The sequence below is a fragment of the Hypomesus nipponensis genome, chromosome 12 (genome assembly GCF_054491055.1).
Source record: "Hypomesus nipponensis isolate SF chromosome 12, ASM5449105v1, whole genome shotgun sequence".
Taxonomy (NCBI): domain Eukaryota; kingdom Metazoa; phylum Chordata; class Actinopteri; order Osmeriformes; family Osmeridae; genus Hypomesus; species Hypomesus nipponensis.
Window position 1 is genome coordinate 2,288,792 of NC_140372.1, and position 21,594 is coordinate 2,310,385.

A 21,594-nucleotide genomic window follows, 5' to 3' on the forward strand; every position below is an offset into this window, starting at 1 on the left:
TAATCCTCTGTTTTTCCTTTTTGCCGCTTTGAGGAAAAAAAATCCCCCTTCGGAACTGACATTTCAATTAGCTGCGTTAGACTTTTTGGCTGCTTTTCAGCCCTTGTCAGCCAAAAGTCCAGGCCACCCTGGACTAGAATATAGAATAAGTTGATGTACTAGTCCTACTCCGCAGCCAGAGGGCAGGCTGAGGGGAAAACACAGACGTGTGTCTAGGCAGAAGCCGTCACCAGACACCGGTGTTTTGCTCCAAAGTTCACCTCAGGACCAGGTTGTTCCACAGAGGCTAGCTAGATAGCGACACGGCGAACCCCTACAGATATTTACAGGAAGCGATGTAGCAGGATGTGACAGTGGGGTCACTGGCGCCCGCGGGCTTGGTTTGCCATCGCCGCAGAGCCGTGCATTTCCCCTTATTCCCCCCCCCCCCTGTGCCCTGCTGTCTCCCACTCATGTCTTTCTCTCCCTCCTTCTCTCCCTACACCCCTCTCCACCCCTCCCTGTCTCCCTTCACCCCTCCATCTCTCCCTCCCCCCTCTCCACCTCTCCCTGTCTCCCTCCCCCCCTCTCCACGTCTCCCTGTCTCCCTCCCCCCCCCTCCACCTCTCCCTGTCTCCCACCACCCTCTCCACGCCTCGCTGTCTCCCACCACCCTCTCCACCCCTCCCTGTCTCCCTCCATCCCTCTCCATCCCTCCCTGTCTCCCTCCATCCCTCTCCATCCCTCCATCTCCCTCTCCTGACCTCCCCGTCCCTGCCTGGCCACAGGCGGCTGAAGGCATGGCGGTCCCTCAGGTCAGAGATGAAGAGGTAATCCCTGGAGGAGATCTGGGTCTGGAGGGTTTAAACACACTCTGCCACACACAGGCGAAGGGACGCTAAGCAAGAACACACATGCCCTCCAGCGAATAGCCCTCCGTGCTTCTCTGATGGCAATATCGAAATGCAAACAAGCTCTAAGCTGCTTATAGATTACAGCGTCCTAACCGGTAAACCATTTGAGTGCGTTATCATCTCTGAAAGCCGTTTAAATCACTAATTAAACAACGGTGAGTAGCTGTTCTCGAGAGAAGAGGCCTTTTATAGCCTGCAGAGATACGCAGTCTTATGAGGAGTCCTTGTGCTTGACCTTTCTTCTCTTTAGACAACATGCAAGTGTACACACAAACACACACACGTACACGGCAAAACATACAGACTGACACACACACACACACACCTTTCATCTCCTTCTCAGGGAAACAGGAGTCGTCAGAAAGGCTGGGTTATTAAAAGGAGGGATTTGATGTTGCGAGAGCTCCTTTGCTGAGGCTCACCTCAGTGCTTCGCAAGCTCCGAATTCCCCATTCCACGGCCTCCTAACATTCCCCAGGACTGTTGTCACTGTTGGGTGACATTACAGTGATCCTGCCCCATTGACAGACTCAGCCCATGACGGGAGGCCTTCTCCCCCTCGGTGATGAATGAGGACATTATCTTTACATCCCTGTGTCGAACGGCCGTTGCGTTACACGAGACCCGTGGTGTCGGGTGTCTGGGTTTATGGGATGTCGGGTAAAACCCTGTTTATTTTCGGTCGTTGCTGTGCTGGTCCGTCGTACCGCCTTCTCCTGCTTCTGCGAGGCGATTGGTTTACCCCGATATGCCGACTGCAGAGTAGAAACTAAAATAGTGTCGGATTCATGACAACGCGATTTCGTCACATGGTTGGCCAGACAAAGATAAGCTTCGGCCCAGCGTCTGTGGTCCTGAACCGACAGTCCACTTGGACAACCTTCCGATTCCAGGAATAGGACGAGTTCTGTATTTGTAGATGTTCTAAAACAAGAGAGCTGGATATTTCTGGTATGAGAAATGTCAAGCGTGGAGAACATTTCCAGGAACATTCACGTCCCCTGAACAGTGAACTAGTCCAGCACATTGTTTCAGACACTACCTCAACAATACTAGAAAAAGGATGAAGTGTGATGCTACGTACGAAACATCACAAAGGTCAGTCGTGACCTATGTGACACACGCCGATCATCTGTTGATGTCGATGTAGCAGAGGTGCTTAAAGACACCAGATCATGTTTTACGTTTACGTGACCCAAGAACAAATAAACATCGACCAAGCTATTTGAGGATCGTCTGACTTTATAAAAGCCAAAAGGTGATGGCGAAAGCTGGTAATGAGAGAAAGTCAGTTTGAATTTCCGCCCCCCTTAGAGCCCTGTTTGTTGTTGGCGCTTCGACGCCAGAAGGGTCACGGTGGGGGGTTGTCCAGGCCTTGGTAGATGAGGCTCTTTCTGCCTTAATGATCCTATCGTCAGATAGAAATCAATAGGCATCTCTAATTTGACGTCCACCGGGCAAGAGCTGACCAATCGGTGAGAGGCTCTAATTTGGCGTGAGTGATCTCTTCCCTCAGCGCCCACAGTGAGTCTGTCTAGAGGATAGATGGACATCTTTCAGAACGGTCCACAGATATACGGCAAGCTCTCAGTGGCTGATGGTATTTTTACTGTGGTCAAGCCCCTGTTAGATAATCGCTACTTTTATTGCTACACACTGTAGGGTTGATGTGATTTAGCTTTTCAGTTTGAGGAAAAATATTTTACTTTGTTCTTTGTGGAAGGAGGTCGCTTGATACAGTTCCGTACGTTGCAGTACATGCAGTTTATCAAATTGAATCGTGTGTCTGTCTTCAGTGAACTATAAGGGATACAAATGCTCTACTCAACTAGATGTATTTCTTGTCTATGTCTAAACATAGACCACATGTTCCTTCCACGTGACCATGCATTTGTTTCCAGGAATGATTGATACGTAGGATATTTTGAAAGCGTCTCTGAAGACCAATTATTTTCTTGAAAACACGTGCCAGCTTTTATGGTGCCATAAGACTCAGTTTAGTGTATAATGAGAACACTGTAATATCAAAATTCCAGCAGAGATAGGTTGGCTTCTTTCATATAAATCCTGCATTTAACATCATACATAAGTTATGAAGGACTATGAGCACAGAGCTCACACACTCACTGACACACACACTCACTGACACACACACTCACTGACACACACACACACTGACACACACACTCACTGACACACACATGAACAAAAAACAGAACAGTATCCTGACATTTGTTTGTGTGTACGTTTGTGTGTGTGTGTGTGTGTGTGTGTGTGAGTAGCTGCGGGCAGCCCAGGTGGTCGGCGGTCAGATCGTCCAGAGGAGGGGCAGAGCCCCAGGAGCCAAGCTGACCATAGAGAAGAGGCAGAGCTCATCTCCCTGAAGGAGCGCATGGCCCTATACCAGGCTGCAGCAACCAAGAGAGAGCCCAGCTCAGCTACAGGGGTGAGGAAGGGGTGGGGAGGGGGGTGAGGAGGGGGTGAGGAGGGGGGTGAGGAGGGGGGTGAGGAGGGAGGAGGCTGTTAAGGAGGGAGGGGCTGGGGAGGCTTGAGGGGGACTGAAGCTTGGGCCTGGAGGTAAGGGGGTGTTGGGGGGCTGGATTGGGGGCCCGGAGGTAAGGGGGTGTTGGGGGGCTGGATTGGGGGGCTGGAGGTAAGGGGGTGTTGGGGGGCTGGATTGGGGGGCTGGAGGTAAGGGGGTGTTGGGGGGCTGGGTGGGGGGGGCACCTCCACAGGGATGTGAGGAGTAACAAAGTGGACACACAGTGAGGCCATGGTCTCAGGTGAGGGAGAACGACCCTCCATCCAGTAGAGGAAAACAGACTGATACACTGACGTGTAAGTCACTGTAGTAAAACAGTGAGGAGGTTTCAGTTACTGCGGTTAAAATTTACAACACATAGGAGGACAATGTTGTCCCCAGTCGCTATTTGAGAGAATCTAAACAGCTATTTGAGACAAACTAAACAGAGAAAAGCAATTGTAGAAGCAGCCTCTGCTGTCCGTCATTACTGGGTGCAGAGGGATGGCTGCTAATGCAGGTTTGTGCATTAAGATGTTGATGCTGAAAGTGCTTCAGGCTCTCAGGTGCTTGTCTCTCGGTTCTGGGATCTGCTCTGTTGCACTGACGCTTCCTCACCATTAGATGCAAATTAAAACGTCAATTTGCAGATTTTTGTTTTCTGGGCATTTAGATGCAGATGCTGTGCCTCTGTCGCAGGATTGATTTAGAATATTTTGTTAGAAAATCCCTGCGTTTAATGTTCAATTAACATTACGGAAAGCTTTTCGAAATTGTGTTCATTGGTTGAGTTGCGACTCAACCTTTCAAACCTTTTTTCAGAACTTTTTTTTTTGCAAATATTTTTTAACCCCTCCTCCCCCCATTATTTTTTTTAAAACTTTATTTTCAAAAATATTTTGTCAACTTCAAAAATACTCAAAAATACAGTTACAAATTATTTTTAATTTGTTACTTCCCATATCTGCCAACTTCCAACTGTGAATTTATGGGTCAGGGTCCTTTATTTTGTGAAAAGCTATTCAGCCTGGCAATAGATCGTTTAAGAGAACGAGCTGATTGCAGCACTGCGCTGTTCCTCAGCTGCCTGGTCGGTCATTAGCGCAGGCTAAAGGTCACTAACGCAGGCCAGAGGTCGTGACCTCAGTTGACCCTTGTGTGGTGCCTGGTGACAGCTGAGGGGGAGGGGCTTCCAGGTCCCAGGGATGCGACAAGCAGACAGTCTGGGTGCCAGACGAAATCTGGACGGGGAATGTTTCAGCAGAAACTGTCCGGCTGTTGCTCGTGACGACGGGGTGTGTAACAGCCAGTGGCTGAGAATCTATGATCACACAGTTTGTTTGGTTTGGTTAAGCTTAGGGATTCGTATTCAGTCAGAAGTCATTCAGAAGTCAAAACATTTAGAGGTTTCCATCATGTTACTCTCAAATGCTGTTTAGACTTCCGGGTCGTGCAAGACAGGAGTCATACAGCTTAGAAGAGAGAGACAGCTTTATACCTACAAGACCATTTCTGGAAAAATCCAACCCCATATTAGGAAAACAAGACAGCCAGAACACAACCAGATGGGGTAGAGCCATAATGACATCACTGTCACAAGCCGTCCTCCAGGAGGAGACCCACCCCTCAGCACACACATCCTCACAGACCCTAACACAGGAGGAGACCCACCCCTCAGCACACACAGCCTCACAGACCCTAACACAGGAGGAGACCCACCCCTCAGCACGCACAGCCTCACAGACCCTAACACAGGAGGAGACCCACCCCTCAGCACGCACAGCCTCACAGGATCTGATCCAGTGTGCAGATGACTCCACGACAGATAAACGTCTCCCTCAACAACCCCCCAAAATACAGACCATCCTGCTTTCAGCGTGCGTGTGGGCGGAGCTGCGGTGGGTGGAGGTGTGGGTGGAGGTGTGGGTGGGTGGAGGTGTGGGTGGAGGTGTGGGTGGGTGGAGGTGTGGGTGGAGGTGTGGGTGGAGGTGTGGGTGGAGGTGTGGGTGGAGGTGTGGGTGGGTGGAGTGTGCGTGTGCAGCACCTAAGGGTTTAACTGATCCGTCTTGTCCTGGACGCAGGTGATGGAGGAGGAGGCATGTTCGCTGCCCGGGGGGCTGGCCAGCGTGAAGAAGCAGTTTGAGACTCACGAGGTCTCCTCTTCCTCTCAGAGCACCGCCACACATGTCCACTACCAGCAGAGAACCGTCCAGGTACGGACACACACCCTGCTCACACACACACACACCCTGCTCACAGACACACACACACACCCTGCTAACAGACACACACACACCCTGCTCACAGACACACACAGACACACACACACACACACCCTGCTCACAGACACACACAGACACACACACACACCCTGCTCACAGACACACACACACCCTGCTAGCAGACACACACCCTGTTAGCAGACACACACATATAGACAGGTACACCCCCACAGACAGATGCATATACACACTCACACACACATCATAACATCCCACCCATAAGAAAAAAAGGTGCAGATCTGCTAAACTGGTTTCCTCTAACGATGCTGTTGGAAAACAGACACAGCTGGACACGCCTCTGATGAGCGTTTTTTTCTCCCCCTCGTTTAGTTTAATCGGATGACAAACTTTTACTTCCTTTGAAGCCTTTCTGTTGAGTGGAAACAGAAGTTAAGGAGTGCATCTTTGCAACAGTCAGCTTCCTTCGTGGGCGAGAGACTGTGGGAGTCAGTAGGCTGAAGGTGTGAAATGAGTCAGCATGCAAGATGCGTGTAGGAATGTCACCTGAGCTCACTGGCTGATCTGCTCAGCCAAGCAAGAAAACAAGTTACAGTCATCCAGGGCAGCCCTACCCAGGGGAATACTGAATTATTGCTAGAGACAGGGAGGGGAGATGTAGGAGGGGATTTGGTTGTGTGCTGTTCCTGAGGTGAAACTTAAGGACTCTATCTGGGAGTGTCTTACACATTGTAGGGAAGCGGATTACGCCTGTTTAACGTTTGCTGTAAGACAAACTGCACAGTGAGTGAAACGGCTTTGTTGATGTGGTGCAGATCTGGGGAGATGGTTTAAAATGCAGATACCCTGCCAATGCTTGTATCGTTCAAGCCTTATTCCAAAACAAGCAAACAATGTAAATGAGTCAAGTATATCTGCCTGTCTGTCTGTGTGCCTGAGGAGATGGCTATAGCTCAGTGGTCACAGCATTTGACCGCAATTCAAAAGGTCACAGGTTCGAATCCCCCCTGAGGGAAAGCATCTGCTAGATTGATGTGTAGTTGTCATGACCACCGTGTGTTCTCCTCTTCAGGAAATGTCTAGCTCATCAGAGGTCGTGGTGAGGACCAGCACCAGAGAGGTCGTCCCTGGCAACCAGCAGGTGACCGCCCATCATGATCAGCAGGTAAGAATCAAATCAAACTTTATTTGTAAGAATCAACAATGCTGCTTCAACTCTTGACTCTAAGGCTCAGTTTCCTAGACATGGATTAGGTTGGATTACATCCAACTGTGTTGTCATGGTGCAGAGTACAGTTACAAAACCAATGAAATACAGAATAATAATAGCTAATCGTTTTTGAACACACCACACTTTAATTATATTAGTCTTTGTGTCTCTTCCCAAGGGAAGTTTGAAGCCTTACCAACAGGCTTGTATGTAGTCAATTCTTCACAGTGTATCCACAAGGCTGTACCAAAGCAAATCCTAATAACATAATTTCTACTGTAGCCTAAGAGAAACAGCATCTTATTAACTCCAGAATCATAGCATACAATATAGCTAGCATGTCTGTATATTGCAGATTTATTGTCCATATGTTACATCCAACATACTAAATATCTCAATTTTATTTTGTAAAGAATTAAGGAATTCAAAGTACACTAACCTCATGTTGACATTACATTTACTTATTTAGTAGACGCTTTTACTGTGGCGAATGAACAACATAGTTCTGGACATTTTCAAGTAACTCTGATGAGAGAACAGTCAGTGGTCACTGCTGGTCCGAGGACGTCTCCAGGATGCATCCATGGTGAAAATAGTTCCCCTTTCTCTCTAAACAGATGACTCATGATCAAAGAGTCCAGCACATGAACGTGGCCTCCGGTTATGAAGACCATTACGATGAAACAGGTTGAGTATAAAACCATTTCATCTAGTTCTTTCATATTGCAATTTGTAACACCCTCCTCCATGTGTATTGTGCATTGATAATCGCTGGATATCCACACATACCCTCCCACTGGTCTTGATTAGAGACGGAGTGTGGAACTAAAGGAACCTGCAGATGGTTGGGCTTTCAGAGCCGCCAAATCTAATGTTGGCACCCAGAGAGCTGATATATTGTTACTTCAGTTTCAAATATATTTAAAAAACACAGTTTGTTAACGAAACAATACGATTTATTTTCATTTGTTCGTGCTTCCAAGCGTGTGTAACGAGACCAACGTTTCCCCTCTGCAGCAGTCAGGGTCATCGGAGGGCAGGATTTGCCAAAGGTTTCCACTCAAGCTTTGAAGCAGCAGTATGAAAAGACGATTGAGGACGCTGCACCAAGCAAGCAAATTAAGGTAATGATGCTTGATGTTTGGTGGTTTGGAAGATTTTAAAAACATTAGCATTCATCTGTGGCATTCTCCAAGGTCACAATCAACACTGTGACGCAGGTTTGGTCATTAAATCATTAGTCGTTAAGTGGGATTGGATCAAAAAGTGTCACATTAGCAGTCATTCTGAATCTGAGTTCAGAGAACAATTATTCTTTTTAATCCTCTTCTTTTTCCTATTTGCTCTGCTTTACTGCAACCACACTATTTTTCCCTCAGTTCTGTCTTCCAAATTAGTTTTTCAGCATTTTAAAAGAGGCTTATAAAGTATGCACCTCTTGGCACTTCAATTCTGATTACTTTTGGTCGACACTTTCTCTCTTTCCTCACTGTCTTCTTCTGTCCCTGCTTTCCATTTCTGCCACATTAATATCAACAACAACACACACACAGATTGATCTGGACTTCAACCAGTTTCAGTGGGCACCAGTCGCCCAGTCCTCCCAGGAATCCAGCTATGAAAACTCGTCCGCTACAAGGACAGCTGCTGCCTCTTCATCCTTCACTGCCTCAGCCTCTGCCTCAGCCTCTGCCTCATCCGTAGCTTACGAGAGCATGGAACACTTCCCGGCTCCTCCCCCAGACCTAGAGCAGGTGCCGGAAGATATCCTCGAGCACTCCTCCTCCCTGCAATCCCACCTCCAGGCCTCCCAGCAGAAGAATGCCATGACCAAGGAGCAGCTGAACAAGCAGAAGAGCTACAAGGAGCTGAAGCGTCTCTGCAAGCACGTGCACCCGGAGGTCCGCGACAACCTGGAGAGAGACTTCTTCAGCGAGGTCACGGAGAGAGACATCTCTCACCTGGACAGCGAGGAGGAGGTGGGCGGGGACTTCCAGCAGGCCTGCTACGTGTTCGAGAACAACGGGAGCAGCCCCGGTAAATGCATGAGCCCCGAGCGGGAGTACCTGGAGTGGGACGAGATCCTGAAAGGCGAGGTGCAGTCCATGCGATGGATGTTCGAGAACAAACCGCTGGACGCCATCAAGGACGACACCCCGGATGAAAACGACACGAAGAACATCGGCCAGCATGAGATCATTGCCGGGAAGGATGTCAGGTACGCCACGTGGATGTTTGAGACCCAGCCCATGGACGCCCTAGGAACAGAGACCCCTGACCCCACGGACCTGACTGGGAAGCAGGCAGAGCTGGCCAGGGGAGACGTCCGGACCGCCACCTGGCTGTTTGAGACCCAGCCGCTGGACAGCATGAACAAGATCTACCAGGAGGATGAACAGACCATGGAGGTTGTGTTCACCAAGGACATCACGGGAGGGGACGTGAAAACCGCCAGGTACCTGTTTGAAACGCAGCACCTGGACTCACTGAGCCAGACCGAGACCATCGACGAGAGCCGCTTCCTCAACCTGAAGTCGGAACTGGAGGAGATCAAAGGAGAGGTGAAAACGACCACGAGGATGTTTGAGACATACCCAATGTGTGTCATCCGGGGAGACTCCGGCCAGATGCTGGAGATCACCACCATCCGCAGGGAGGAGACGGCAAAGGGCGACGTGAAGACCTCACGCTGGCTGTTTGAGACCCAGCCCCTGGACATGATCAACAAGGACCCTGCCATGGTCAAGCTCATCTGCGGCGTCTCTATGGAGGACAACCCTCAGGGGGGGGTGAACAGAGGCAGGTGGCTGTTCGAGACCAAGACCCTGGACTCCATTAAAGATGAGGAGTGGGAGATGTCCAGGACCCAGAGGGAGAACATCATCGGGGCGGACGTGAGGAAACACTGTCTCGTGTTCGAGACGCAGCCGATGGACTCTCTGAAGGACGACGCCAATGCCAGGCCTTTGCCCTCTGAGGAGATTGTGGGAGGGGATGTGCGTTCAGCAAAACATCTGTTTGAGACAGTGCCGATGGAGAACCTGAAGGATCTGCCTGAAGTGGGCAAACTCCAAAAGACTGTGGCAGCAGAGGATGAGAGAGGCGACGTCAGACACCAGAAGTGGGTTTTCGAAAGCCAGCCCCTGGAGAATATAAGGGAGGAGAGGAAAGAGATCACACGGACTGTGAACATCGAAGCTCTCGACAAAGGTGACGTTTCAAATTACAAGGAAAGGTTCGAGACTCTGGATTTGAGCAAATGTGAGGGGACTCAGAGAATACAAGTTGAAGGTGTTACAAGTGGGTCTGTGAAAACCAACAAGGTTCTGTTTGAATCCACTCCCACGTACGCAATGCAAGATAGCTCGGGTCACTACCACGAAGTTAAAACCGTGCGACGTGAAGAAATCGTGAAAGGAGACGTCAGAAGCTGCAGGTGGATGTTTGAAACTCGTCCCATCGATGAATTTGATGAGAGCATCAACAAATTCCAGATCATAAAAGGTATATCAAAAGAGGAAATCGAATCCGGTGACGTCAAAACAGCTAAGTGGTTGTTTGAAACGCAATCTCTTGACGCCATCAAATCTTTCAGTCACACTGAAGGGGAAGAACACAAGGAGACTAAGGAGGGTGTGAAAATCGAGAAAGGCGACGTGAAGACCTGCCGGTGGCTGTTTGAGACTCAGCCCATGGATGTTTTGTACGAAAAGGCGGAAGTGAAGAACGAAAGCGAGGTTCAGGAGGTCCAGAAAGGAGACGTCAAAACGTGCACGTGGCTTTTCGAGACCCAGACGCTCGACAATATCCGTGACCACACAGAGTCGGAGTCCCAGACAATGCTGAAAACGTGCACGGTGAACCAGGAAGACATCCACGGGAAGGACGTGCGCCTCGCGCGCTTCCTGTTCGAGACGGAGAACCTGGCCAGCATCACAGGCGAGGACGCCAGCTCTTTCAGGAGATTGACCAAGATCGACATCGAGTCCGGGGACGTCTCCAGGATGAAGTACGTCTTTGAAAACCGTTCGTCCGACATCATGACCTCCACCTCGGAAGAGACCATGCAGAAGCTAAAGACTCTTAAGGCTGACGACATCCAGAAAGGAAATGTGGTGAACTGCACGTGGATGTTTGAGAACCAACCGATTGACGCCATCCGGGAGAACCCAGAGGAGGGCAAGGACACCCGCACGGTCACCGACGTCCAGGGTGGGAATGTCGACAAAGGTCGCTTCATTTTCGAAACCTACTCCCTGGATAAAATTCAGGAGGAAACCACTGAGACGGAGATTTCCAACCTCACCAGCATCATCAGAGATGAAATCGAGCGAGGGGATGTGAAAAACTACACCATGCTGTTTGAAACCCAGCCACTTTATGCCATTTGTGACAAGGAAGGACACTATCATGAGGTGACCACTGTCACCAAAGAAGAAATCATGAGGGGAGATGTTGTGGGGGCTCGCTGGCTGTTTGAGACCAAACCTCTGGACTCGATACGTGACACAGAACAGGTGTATGTGATCAAAGCTGTGACGGAGGAGGGCATCAACAAGGGTGACGTCAGCTCCGCGCGTTGGAGGTTTGAAACGCAACCTCTGGATGAAATATCCGAGGACATGAAAGTGCAGACTAAGACCGTCGAGGACATTCAGGGAGGCGATGTGAGAACGAACAAACAACGCTTCGAATGTGACGACGCGTCCCAGAAATACGTGAGGACCGTCAGCGTGAGCGAGATCCAGAAAGGCGACGTCAGGAGCGCCACATGGATGTTCGAAACGCGCACAATCGACAAGATCCACGCAGAGGGATCCGAGTATGAAGAAATGGAGAAGGTGACAAAGGAGGAAGTGATGAAAGGAGACGTGAAGCAGTCCGTGTGGCTGTTTGAAAAGGAGCCCCTTGACAGAATCAAAGAGTCAGACGGGACAGAAACGGTTTCCACGCGTGAGGAGATCCCAGCGGCTGACGTTAAAACCACAACATGGCTTTTTGAAAGCACTCCGTTCCACGAGTTCAACAACAGTAGCGTGGAGAAGACTCAAATAATGGGGAAGAGCATCAAAGGCACTCTGGAGGAGCTGTATTGTCAGAAGATGGTGGATTCCCAGGGGATCCTCATTGAGGCTGACGAGATAGGGGACGTGAGGATGGCGAAGTTTAAGCTCATGAACCAGGATGCCCCTGAGATCCAAAGAGAAGAGATCATCAGGGGGGATCTGAACAACATCATGATGAATCTCCTAAACCGACGGGAGAGCACTGAGAAGGGCATCGTTGTCGACAAGGAGGAAAGAGGAAACATCAACTCTGCGGTGAAGCAGCTGTTCACCCAGGAGAAGGGAGTCTCCGCGGAGAAGGAGGAAATCATACGTGGGGATATTCAAGAGGCCATAAACAACCTCCTCCGTGAAGAGGGCTCGTCCAAACGAGGGATTCTCATTCAGGAAGATGAAAAGGGGGACGTGAGGATGACCATCTACTCCCTCCTCAATAAAGAAGATGGGGCAGGCCTTGAGAGGGAGGATGTTGTTCAGGGAAACGTAAGAGGGACGCTCCACAGGCTTCTGTCCAACCCGGGGTCAGAGGACTCCAAAAAGATCAAAGTAGGAGACACAGAGAGGGGGAACGTCAGCTTTTATTCCACCTGTATTGAGTCAGGGGCTTTAGATTACCTCAAACAGCTTCAGTTAGAACCCAACGAGACCCCGGAAAAGAGAGAGAAGGAAAGGATCCTTGGAGGGGACGTTTTCGAAACCAAACTCACACTGACAAGAAACCAACAGCAGATTGGACGCACCGTGGCCGAGGACGACATTGTCCCCGGGGACGTCCACAGCACCGTGAAGGTGTTCATGACCCAATCAGCTCTTTCTCTCACCAACCGAGAGCAGAGAGAGGAGATTGTGAAGGGGGACCTGAGAGCAGCCCTGGACTCACTCACTCAAGCTGTCAACCAGAGAGTGGAGGTGGAGAAGGAGGAGGTGGTGAAGGGAGACATCCCAACCACTCTGCGGTCTCTGGAGGAGGCCCAACACCAGGCCAAGGACATGGAGAAGCCAGAGATCGTACGTGGTGACATCAGAGGGGCACTTCAGTCGCTGGAGAAGTCTGTCACGACCAAAACAGAAGTCACAGTGGAAGATTTAGTGCCGGGCGACATCAAGGGCACCCTTAAGTCCCTGGAGGAGGCCAAACAATCTGTGAAAGAGGTGGAGAGGGAGGAGGTAGTCAGAGGGGACATTCACACCGCGCTGCAGAGTTTGCAAGAGGCCTCGAATGACAAAAAGGTTTTCCAACACCAAGTGAGTGAACAGGGGGACGTGAGAGGGACAATTCAGCTGTTGCTCGAGCCCTCGACCTCCCCGCGCATGCAGCGCAGGGGCAGCAGCGAAGGAGACGTGAAGACCTCCATAAAATCCTTGTACGAAGGGCAGGAGCAAGCCCAGGCAGAGAGAGAGGAGGTGGTGAAAGGAGACGTCCAGGGGGCGATCAAGTGTCTGATGCAAAGAAAGCAGTATTCGAATCCTAAACGCATGTATCCTTCCAAGAAGGGCAAAGCGACGGCAAGAAATCCATTACCCGCACAGCCAGCAGAGCATAAATACTTGCATGCGGCTCAGAAGACTGAGGGGGAAGCAGTCAATCCAGCACCTGCTGTGAAGAACCTGTCTCAGAGCAGTGAATCTCAGAGCTCCGCACACAAGCATGTGGAGAGCAAATCAACGAAAAGCAAGACTGTAACCCAGGATGATTGTTCTACGACTGCAGTCAAAACAGTCAACACAACTGAGGCCTCACAACATATGAATGTTAAAGAGCAACAGCCTGCGAAACAGAAAATACCTCCTCCTCCTCCTCCTAAGCCTATGATCATAAAGAAGAAAAACATGGATGAAAAAAAGATGTCTGAAAACAAGTCTGTGATAGAAATTAACGTAGCGGAGGGGGTGCAAAGCACATCAAAGACAAATGTGGTTGAGAAACAGACACAGGAAACCAAGTCTGTCAGGGAAACCCAGGCCATGGTGATAGAGCACAAGAACATCACACAAGAGCACCAGACCATCACACAAGAGCACAAGACCATCACACAAGAGCATAAGAACATCTCACAAGAGCACAAGAACATCTCACAAGAGCATAAGAACATCTCACAAGAGCACAAGAACATCACACAAGAGCATAAGAACATCTCACAAGAGCATAAGAACATCACACAAGAGCATAAGAACATCTCACAAAAGCAAAGTGTCAAAAACCTGAAAACAGAAGTCAAAACTCCAAAGACAGATTATCGCAGTCTTGAAACTAAGGGAAAAGGTTTTAGTAAAAAAGCAAAGCCAGAGATTCACTTCCCCCCTCCTCCCACTTCTCCCCCACCACCCTCCGAATCAGAGCTCTCTCTACCTCCACCTCCATCCCCAGAATCCGGAAGCCTGCTTTCTCCCACGTCTCCCCCCTGCTCGCCAGACAGGACAGCGACCTCCCTCCCCCGCCCCCTCCACCCCCAGAGGAATGCCTCAAGTCGGAGCCTGAATTCTTCCCTCCTCCCCCACCTCCGCCCACCACCCTAATGGGAGGCCAAGACTTCCTCCCTCCACCACCCTCACAGCAGGAGCTTAACGCCATGCCCAAGACCGCTCCACCCCCGCTTCCCCTTGGCAAGGCAGGGAAGACCACAGGGAGGCCTTTATTCAAAATCCCCAAGCCTGAGCCTCCCAAACAGCCTATACAGGTCAAATCTAAATGGCAGAAAAAGCAACCTACAGCGTCACCACCTCCTCCTCCACCTCCACCTCCTCCTCCACCTGCACAGCCAGTTGTAACTGAGACTGAGCACAAGGAGGTAACTAAAACCCAGGAGGCCAAGACGGAAACGTCCCAGCAGGCAGAAGCCGTAAACACGCAGGTTCAGTCTGACACCACAGCTGTGTCCTCAGCTCAGGTGCCCTCGGTGACCCCTGTGGCAAAACCGACACAAGAGGATTTGCCGCGGCCTCCGAAAAAAGTTTTTGTCCCCCGCCTCAAAATCCCCCCCTCACCTGAGCCCGGCCCTGCGGCTAAACCTCGGCCCTACGCCCGCAAGTTCAAAACTCCCCTCATGCTTGCGGAAGAGCGATTCCGCCAGCAAAGAGAGGAGTTGGAGGCTAACAAAGTCACAACTCCAACTTCCCCACCGACTAATGTCCAGATGCAGGCGTCGACCGTGACCTCCGGTGGAGCTGGAGTCTCCTCAGCGCAGCAAGCGGAGAGGACAGAGGTGATCGTGGCATCAACACAAGAGAAGCAAGAGGAAGTTAAAACTGCGGCCAGCGCGAGCAAAGCTTCACAGGAGGCCCCGATTAAGAGACCCCCCTCCAACATCCCCATGAACAAGCCCTTGATTTCTGGGCCGAGAAAGAAATCAACAGCCGAATCTACAAATATTGCCTCTGATAAAAAGCACGTTGCTGCTAACTCTTCTATGACCTTTTCAGAAAAACAACTTGCCTCGTTTGAAGCCTCTAAAAAGAGTCAGGAGGTCTCTTCTGTCAAGCAGGGAGCTGTGTCAGTTGCACCAGCCCAGCCTCCTCCTGAATCCAACATAAAAGTCCAGTCTGGCTCGAATCGGATTACGACGTCTGTAGTTGAACAGCAGAGTTCGATGAAAGCCAGTTCACACTTTGTTACCTCCACACTGAGCACTGCCCAGGAAAATGGAAATATTCAAAGCCAATCTGCTCTCCCACCGAAAGCTGAGGAGGCAAAGCATGCTAATGTCTCCCTCAAGCAGGAGGGGAAAAATACACCCTCACAGCCCACCAAAATACCTAAAGTTACACCTAGTTTCAAGGTGAAAACATTTAAAATGCCCGCAGAGATGAAAGAGGAGAAAGCTGAAGGAGGGCACAAAGATCTCCATGTAGTCAAGAGTGAAATACACTTGCAGAAAACAGATATGGAGAGTAAGAGCGAGACCAGGCTGTTTCAGGAAAGCAAAGCAACAAGCGGTGGTTCAGAGAGAACTGATGTGAAGGAAGAAACTAATGTAAAACACGAGAAAACTGCAGATATCGAAACATCTCCGGCAGTAAAGGAAACTAAACTGGAGGTTCAAATGAAAAAAGCCAAACAGATTTCAAAGAAAGAGCAAGCCACAAGGCAGCCATCCATTAAAGTTGCCCCTCTGCCTAAAGACAAAAAACACCCTTATGTGGAACAACCCCAAGCACAGGGACAGACGCCTGTCTTGCACACTCACCAGGGGACACATTCAGAACACAGCCAAGTGCACCAGCAGACACATTCAGAACACAGCCAAGTGCACCAGCAGACACATTCAGAACACAGCCAAGTGCACCAGCAGACACATTCAGAACACAGCCAAGTGCACCAGGAGACAATAATCACTGAAAAAGTGGTTCATCAGAGCACATTGAAACAAGAGGCAGTCCTCATAGGCAAGCAGCAGGCCAAATCTTCTCATCAGCAAAGAGCAGAATCAATCAGAAAACAGCAGATTCAAGAGAGGGTTATGGGAGAGTCAAAGGCCGTTTCAGTCGAAGTCAATCTGAATCAGAATGCTGCAGCTTCTGTGGAACTCACGGATGCAGAGAGATGTCAAATAGTGCAGAAGCTGTTATTTCAATTAAAGGAGATTCAAGGAGCACCTGGCAAAATCGAGTCACACTCCGTCAAGGCACTCCTAGGACAAGTCCCAGACTGGCTGATGGGATCTGTCGACAGACAGAAAATGGCCCAGTCTGCTAGTGAGCACAACAAGAAAAAGCTTAAAGAGATCATTATCAGTGTGAGAAACATCGCCCAAGCAAAGCTCACATCTCTGGAAGGACACATAGCAGCTGAGAATAAGCACCAAACTGAGACCACGCCCGAGAAGAAAGTTTTCCCGGTCACAAAGATCTCTAAGTTAAGCATCGGCTCGTCTAAAGTGGAAACCCAGAAGAAAGCAGTCAGCGAGAGGACCACAACTCAGATCAAACAGCAAGAGCTGGTGGAGAGCGTTGACCCCAGAGTCCCCTCCCCGTCCGTCCGGACCCGAACCCCGTCACCCACCTTCATCAGCATCGAATCAACCAGACGCACAGACTCCCCCCTCAGGGTGACGCCGTCACCTCCGCTGTCGTTGAAGTCGGCCGCAACCCCGCCTCCCCCCATTCGCAGGACGGACACCCCCACCTCCCGCTTCAGCGGGGCCTCCCCCTCCCCCACCCTCGGACGCTCCGCCAAGCTGGCCAAGATGAAGGACACCAACGCCAGGCTCTCCCAGGGCATGACCCCTCCTCCTCACATGACCCCTCCTCCTCACATGACCCCTCCTCCTCCCTTGGCCCCGCCTCCTCACATGACCCCTCCTCCTCCCGTGGCCCCGCGCCCCCCCATGCCCCCTCCAGAGTTCTTCTCTGAGCTGGCAAGCGAGCGAGAAGGGCTGGAGGAGAGAGAGATCTGGACAGAGACACTGGAGGAGACAACCATGGACGTGACCCAGATGGTGGACTCCATGCTGACCGTGCGGGACAAGAAAGAGTTCTTTGAGGAGGCGCAGAAGGCGGAGGTAAACAAGATGTACCTGCGGAAGGACCCCATCGAAATCCCTGAGCGCCTGGGTCCAGACACGGAGGAGTGTGCTGGCGGGGTGAACGTGGACATGCTGAAGGTGGAGCTCCCCAGGGTCCATCTGTCAAAGCTGGTCAATAAATTTGAATCCCCGCAACCGAAAATCTACGCGAGGAAAGACCCCATCGTGATCACGGAGAGACTGGGGAGCGACGTGGAGGACGCGGATGCCGAACTCAAAACACCCAAAACAGAGGAAATGCCCACTTTCAACATCAAGGCGATCAAGGACGTCTTCGAGACGGGCGACCTCACTTCCCAGGCTGCCAGGGAGTTGCGCAGCAGACAGGAGAGGAGAGAGTCAGAGTGCTCAGAGCAGACCGGCTACTCCGAGGCAAAGTCGGCGAGCGGGCAGTTCTCCGGCGTGGCGAGAGGCGGAGCTCAGAGCGCGGAGGCGGAGCATGGCGAGAGCACCACGGCTCGTCTCAGCCCCCCGTCCTACGCTGACGTGGTGAGGGGGAACGCTTCCGATCTGCCGGCTCCGCCCGAAGACTCCACCGAAGACATGCTGAAGACCTTCCATCAGTCTTGGGCCGAGAGCCAGAACGTGTTCCAGAACCTGGGCTTCAGCTCCTCCGAGCAGAGGTTGTCGCAGGTCGTCACACGGCAGCAGGAGATGGTGGTGACGGGTAAACCAGGATGCGTGGCATGAGGACTCTAATACAGAGTGATGGTGTGTGAAACGTTTGTGTTGAAAATGCTAAAAGCTCTTCAGATTCGTGCATTAACATCTCTGTTTTTCCACTTTTCTCTCTCTGCATTTCCTTTGTTCTTTTATTTTCCCTAACAGACACTAAAAACCTCTTAGGGGACTTATCTCATGGGTGCTGACAGTCAAGCACCCGTGCAAACAGCATGAATGCATCCTAATATACAGTGAGCCTACAGGGGCTGTGTTTTATGTTTTCACACAAACATTATTGAGAGCACTGTGCAAAAATGGGTTTTAACATGGATTAATGACTGAAAGTGAAAAAAAATGGTTTGGGTGTGTGTTTTTTTCTATAACTAAATCAGTTATGAGTTTTAATATATTTCATTGAGAAACACCGTTTATGAAATGCCTGGGTTTCGTAATTGCTCCACCACTGTTTTCTTGAGTGGTTTTCTCAAAAAAGGACGTTATTGTTTTTGCAGAAAACACGAGTTCCAGAGTCCGAACTGTGCACAGCGTGCAGGAAGAGGGTGTATCCCATGGAGTCACTGATCGCAGACAAACAAAACTTCCATAAAAACTGCTTTCGCTGTGAGCACTGCAGTGGTAAACTAAGGTGAAACTTTAACTTTATTAACAACTCATATTTAAACAGTATAGATCTACATGTCATATAAACAGTATACAGTATAGATCTACATGTTATATAAACAGTATAGATCTACATGTTATATAAACAGTATAGATCTACATGTCATATAAACAGTGTAGATCTACATGTCATATAAACAGTATACAGTATAGATCTACATGTTATATAAACAGCATAGATCTACATGTTACGAAAACAGTATGGAAAAAAATGTTTGGCTTTACTGCCTTTACATCATGTACTTGGTAAATATTTATTATTTGTAATCCTTTCATCTTTCATAGCCTTGGCACCTATGCCTCTCTCCATGGACGCATGTACTGCAAGCCACATTTCAAACAGCTGTTCAAGTCCAAAGGAAATTATGACGAGGGATTTGGACAGAAACCACACAAAGACCTCTGGAGTGATAAGAACCAACTGAATTCAGTAGAAAACACTAAATTAAGATCCTCGTCCCCTGAGAAGGTGTATTCCACTGCCAGGAGCAGCGCTGCTTCGACCAAGATAGAGGCAACAGTCCCACAGGACACACAAACCAACAAATCAGGGGAGGAAAACAGAAAGCCTGGCAGTAAGATCTCTGTCGTCTGGCCCCCTCAAACCGACACTCAGAAGAAACCCGTCATCGCGGAGGAGGAGGTGAAGCTGGCCAAGCCTTCATGGCCCCCTCAGGACACGCCCCCTCAGGACACGCCCCCTCAGGACACGCCCCCCCAGGACACGCCCCCTCAGGACACGCCCGAACAGGCAGAAGCAGAGGAGCAACAACAACCGCCTCCAGATCACTCATCACAACACACAGACGCCCCGACAGACAACGCCCAAAATGGCCGTCAAGAACGTGTCACTTTCCTAGACAGTGGGGATGTAACTGAGAAGGCAGATGAACAGCCACCTCAGGAGACAGGGGCCAAGCCCACAGAACCTGAAACAGAGGCTGTCACTCCCACAGAAGATATCAAAGGGTCAGGTAGCGGTACAGAGGCTGCAACACCGCTAAATCAGGAACAGGAATTGAAAGAGATAAGTGAGGTTGCGGAGGAAGTAGTTGTGGAAAGCGTCAATGTGACAGAGAAGGTTGAAAAGCAAGGTGAGCGCATGCCAGAGAACGTGATATTAAATGGGCATGAAGGAGAGAGGGAAAGTGCAGGGGGAGGAGAAGAGAAGAAGGAGAAGAGCGAGGGAAATAATGGAGAAGGCGGAGAGACTGTGAAGGTCACGGTAATAGATGAAGAAACCGCAGTCAAGCAGGCAGTGAATACAAACACACGTAATAACACAAACAACAACAACAGCAACAGCCATCTGCTATCTGATCATGAAACCCTTTTGAAAGGATTCTCTGATGAAAAACCTGAGGAGAAAGATCTGGCACTGCCCTTCAGAGGACCCCCTGCCAGGGGAGACTTGGGCGCCGGGGAGGTAGGAACCAGCTGGACGCCAACCAATGTTCTACTACTGCCACAGGAGAAAGATGCTTTTGTGCTGACGGGTGCCAAATGTACAGAGGCCATAGACGACCTTACAGTTACTGATTTCTTCGGAGGGGCAGATCAGAGCGCGTTCGCTTTTCAATCGGAACCAGCGATTGCAAGCCCGAGTTTACTGGATGACATATTTGCTGGGTTTGATAACAGCTCCTGCCTGCTAGCGGATTTCCAGGCTGATATCCTTAGTGCGCCTGCCAGTGAGAAGCCTCTTGTGTCGATGCTGGACAACCTTTTGGATTTTGGCATGGAGTCAAGCATCGGTGCTGATAAGGAGGGGGACGGACGGACTGCCTGGTTAGCCTCTGACGTCTGTGCACATGGGGCCACAGGCCCTTCCTGGGCAGACGATCACCTGACCGTGGAGGAACAGATCAAGAGGAACAGATATTACGACGACGAAGACATTTAATCAGAATCCAACCTATCAATAAATCAGCTTTTGTTCTCATGCAAAATCCTATTTCTGTCCATGGAGAGATGAAATGAATTGAGCAAAATGTATTTTCTTCTTTCAGCTTTTTTTTTTGTACTGTGTTCAAGAATTATATTGTTACTCTTTAATACTTTTATCTAATCTTGTTTTTGGATGCACCTGGTGTGCAATTTAGAATGATAAATGATGCTTTGACTAGTTTTAGATTTCTGTATGTTACTCGTATATCATCTCATTAATCACACTTTAGAAATATCAAAACAGTCCACATTTTGCAATACAGTACATTGACTATATTCCTGCTATTAAAGTTTGAAAACTGCTTACTTTTTTGTTGACGGCTGTCAGGTTTAATTTGTGATTACAAATGTTTTGTTGTATGAATTGATTCGTAGTAGCTAATAATAAAATATCTATCTGTCTCGGCAGCATGACTTTTTAATCTCTGTGAGAAGAAAGAGTCAGGTGACTGGTAAGTAATGGCATCTCTTTGTAGCTTATTGCTTTGTTGTGTTGTGTGATACATGACCTACCTAGATAAGACTGCCTGATGGCCTGAAACTCTTAGGTTAGAGCTATTGATTTCCACTGAAGGGGCCAAGCAGAGTTGTGATCAACGTACCGTTTTCCATTGAAGTTACCGACAAAGGAAGGTGTGACATCCTGGATAATTATCCCAGGACAATGTCCATACAGTCTGAATTTATTTCAAGGTTATTCAGCTGAACAAGAGCTGTGCAGTGATCTGCCTGAATACTCCAGGGTGTCACTTTTTGTCCCTTGACAACTTATCTGAATAACATTATTAAGAATGGATGACACAAAGTTGAAAATACTGCCTATAGGCCAATTATCACAAAGAAATCAATAT

At 49.6% G+C, this 21,594-nt stretch overlaps 1 protein-coding gene across 1 annotated transcript in view; it reads left to right on the forward strand.

Moving 5' to 3' along the window:
* Positions 1 to 19,220, forward strand: part of xirp2a (xin actin binding repeat containing 2a) — a 38,365-nt gene extending 19,145 nt beyond the window's left edge. Inside the window, 9 exon segments of the mRNA XM_084668756.1 lie at positions 3,176 to 3,339; positions 5,496 to 5,627; positions 6,727 to 6,819; positions 7,482 to 7,551; positions 7,882 to 7,988; positions 8,418 to 14,295; positions 14,298 to 18,119; positions 18,628 to 18,761; positions 19,082 to 19,220. Of these exon segments, the coding sequence (XP_084524882.1) occupies positions 3,176 to 3,339; positions 5,496 to 5,627; positions 6,727 to 6,819; positions 7,482 to 7,551; positions 7,882 to 7,988; positions 8,418 to 14,295; positions 14,298 to 18,119; positions 18,628 to 18,722 (10,361 nt within the window). The 3' untranslated portion in view covers positions 18,723 to 18,761; positions 19,082 to 19,220.
* The last annotated feature ends 2,374 nt before the right edge of the window (positions 19,221 to 21,594 follow it).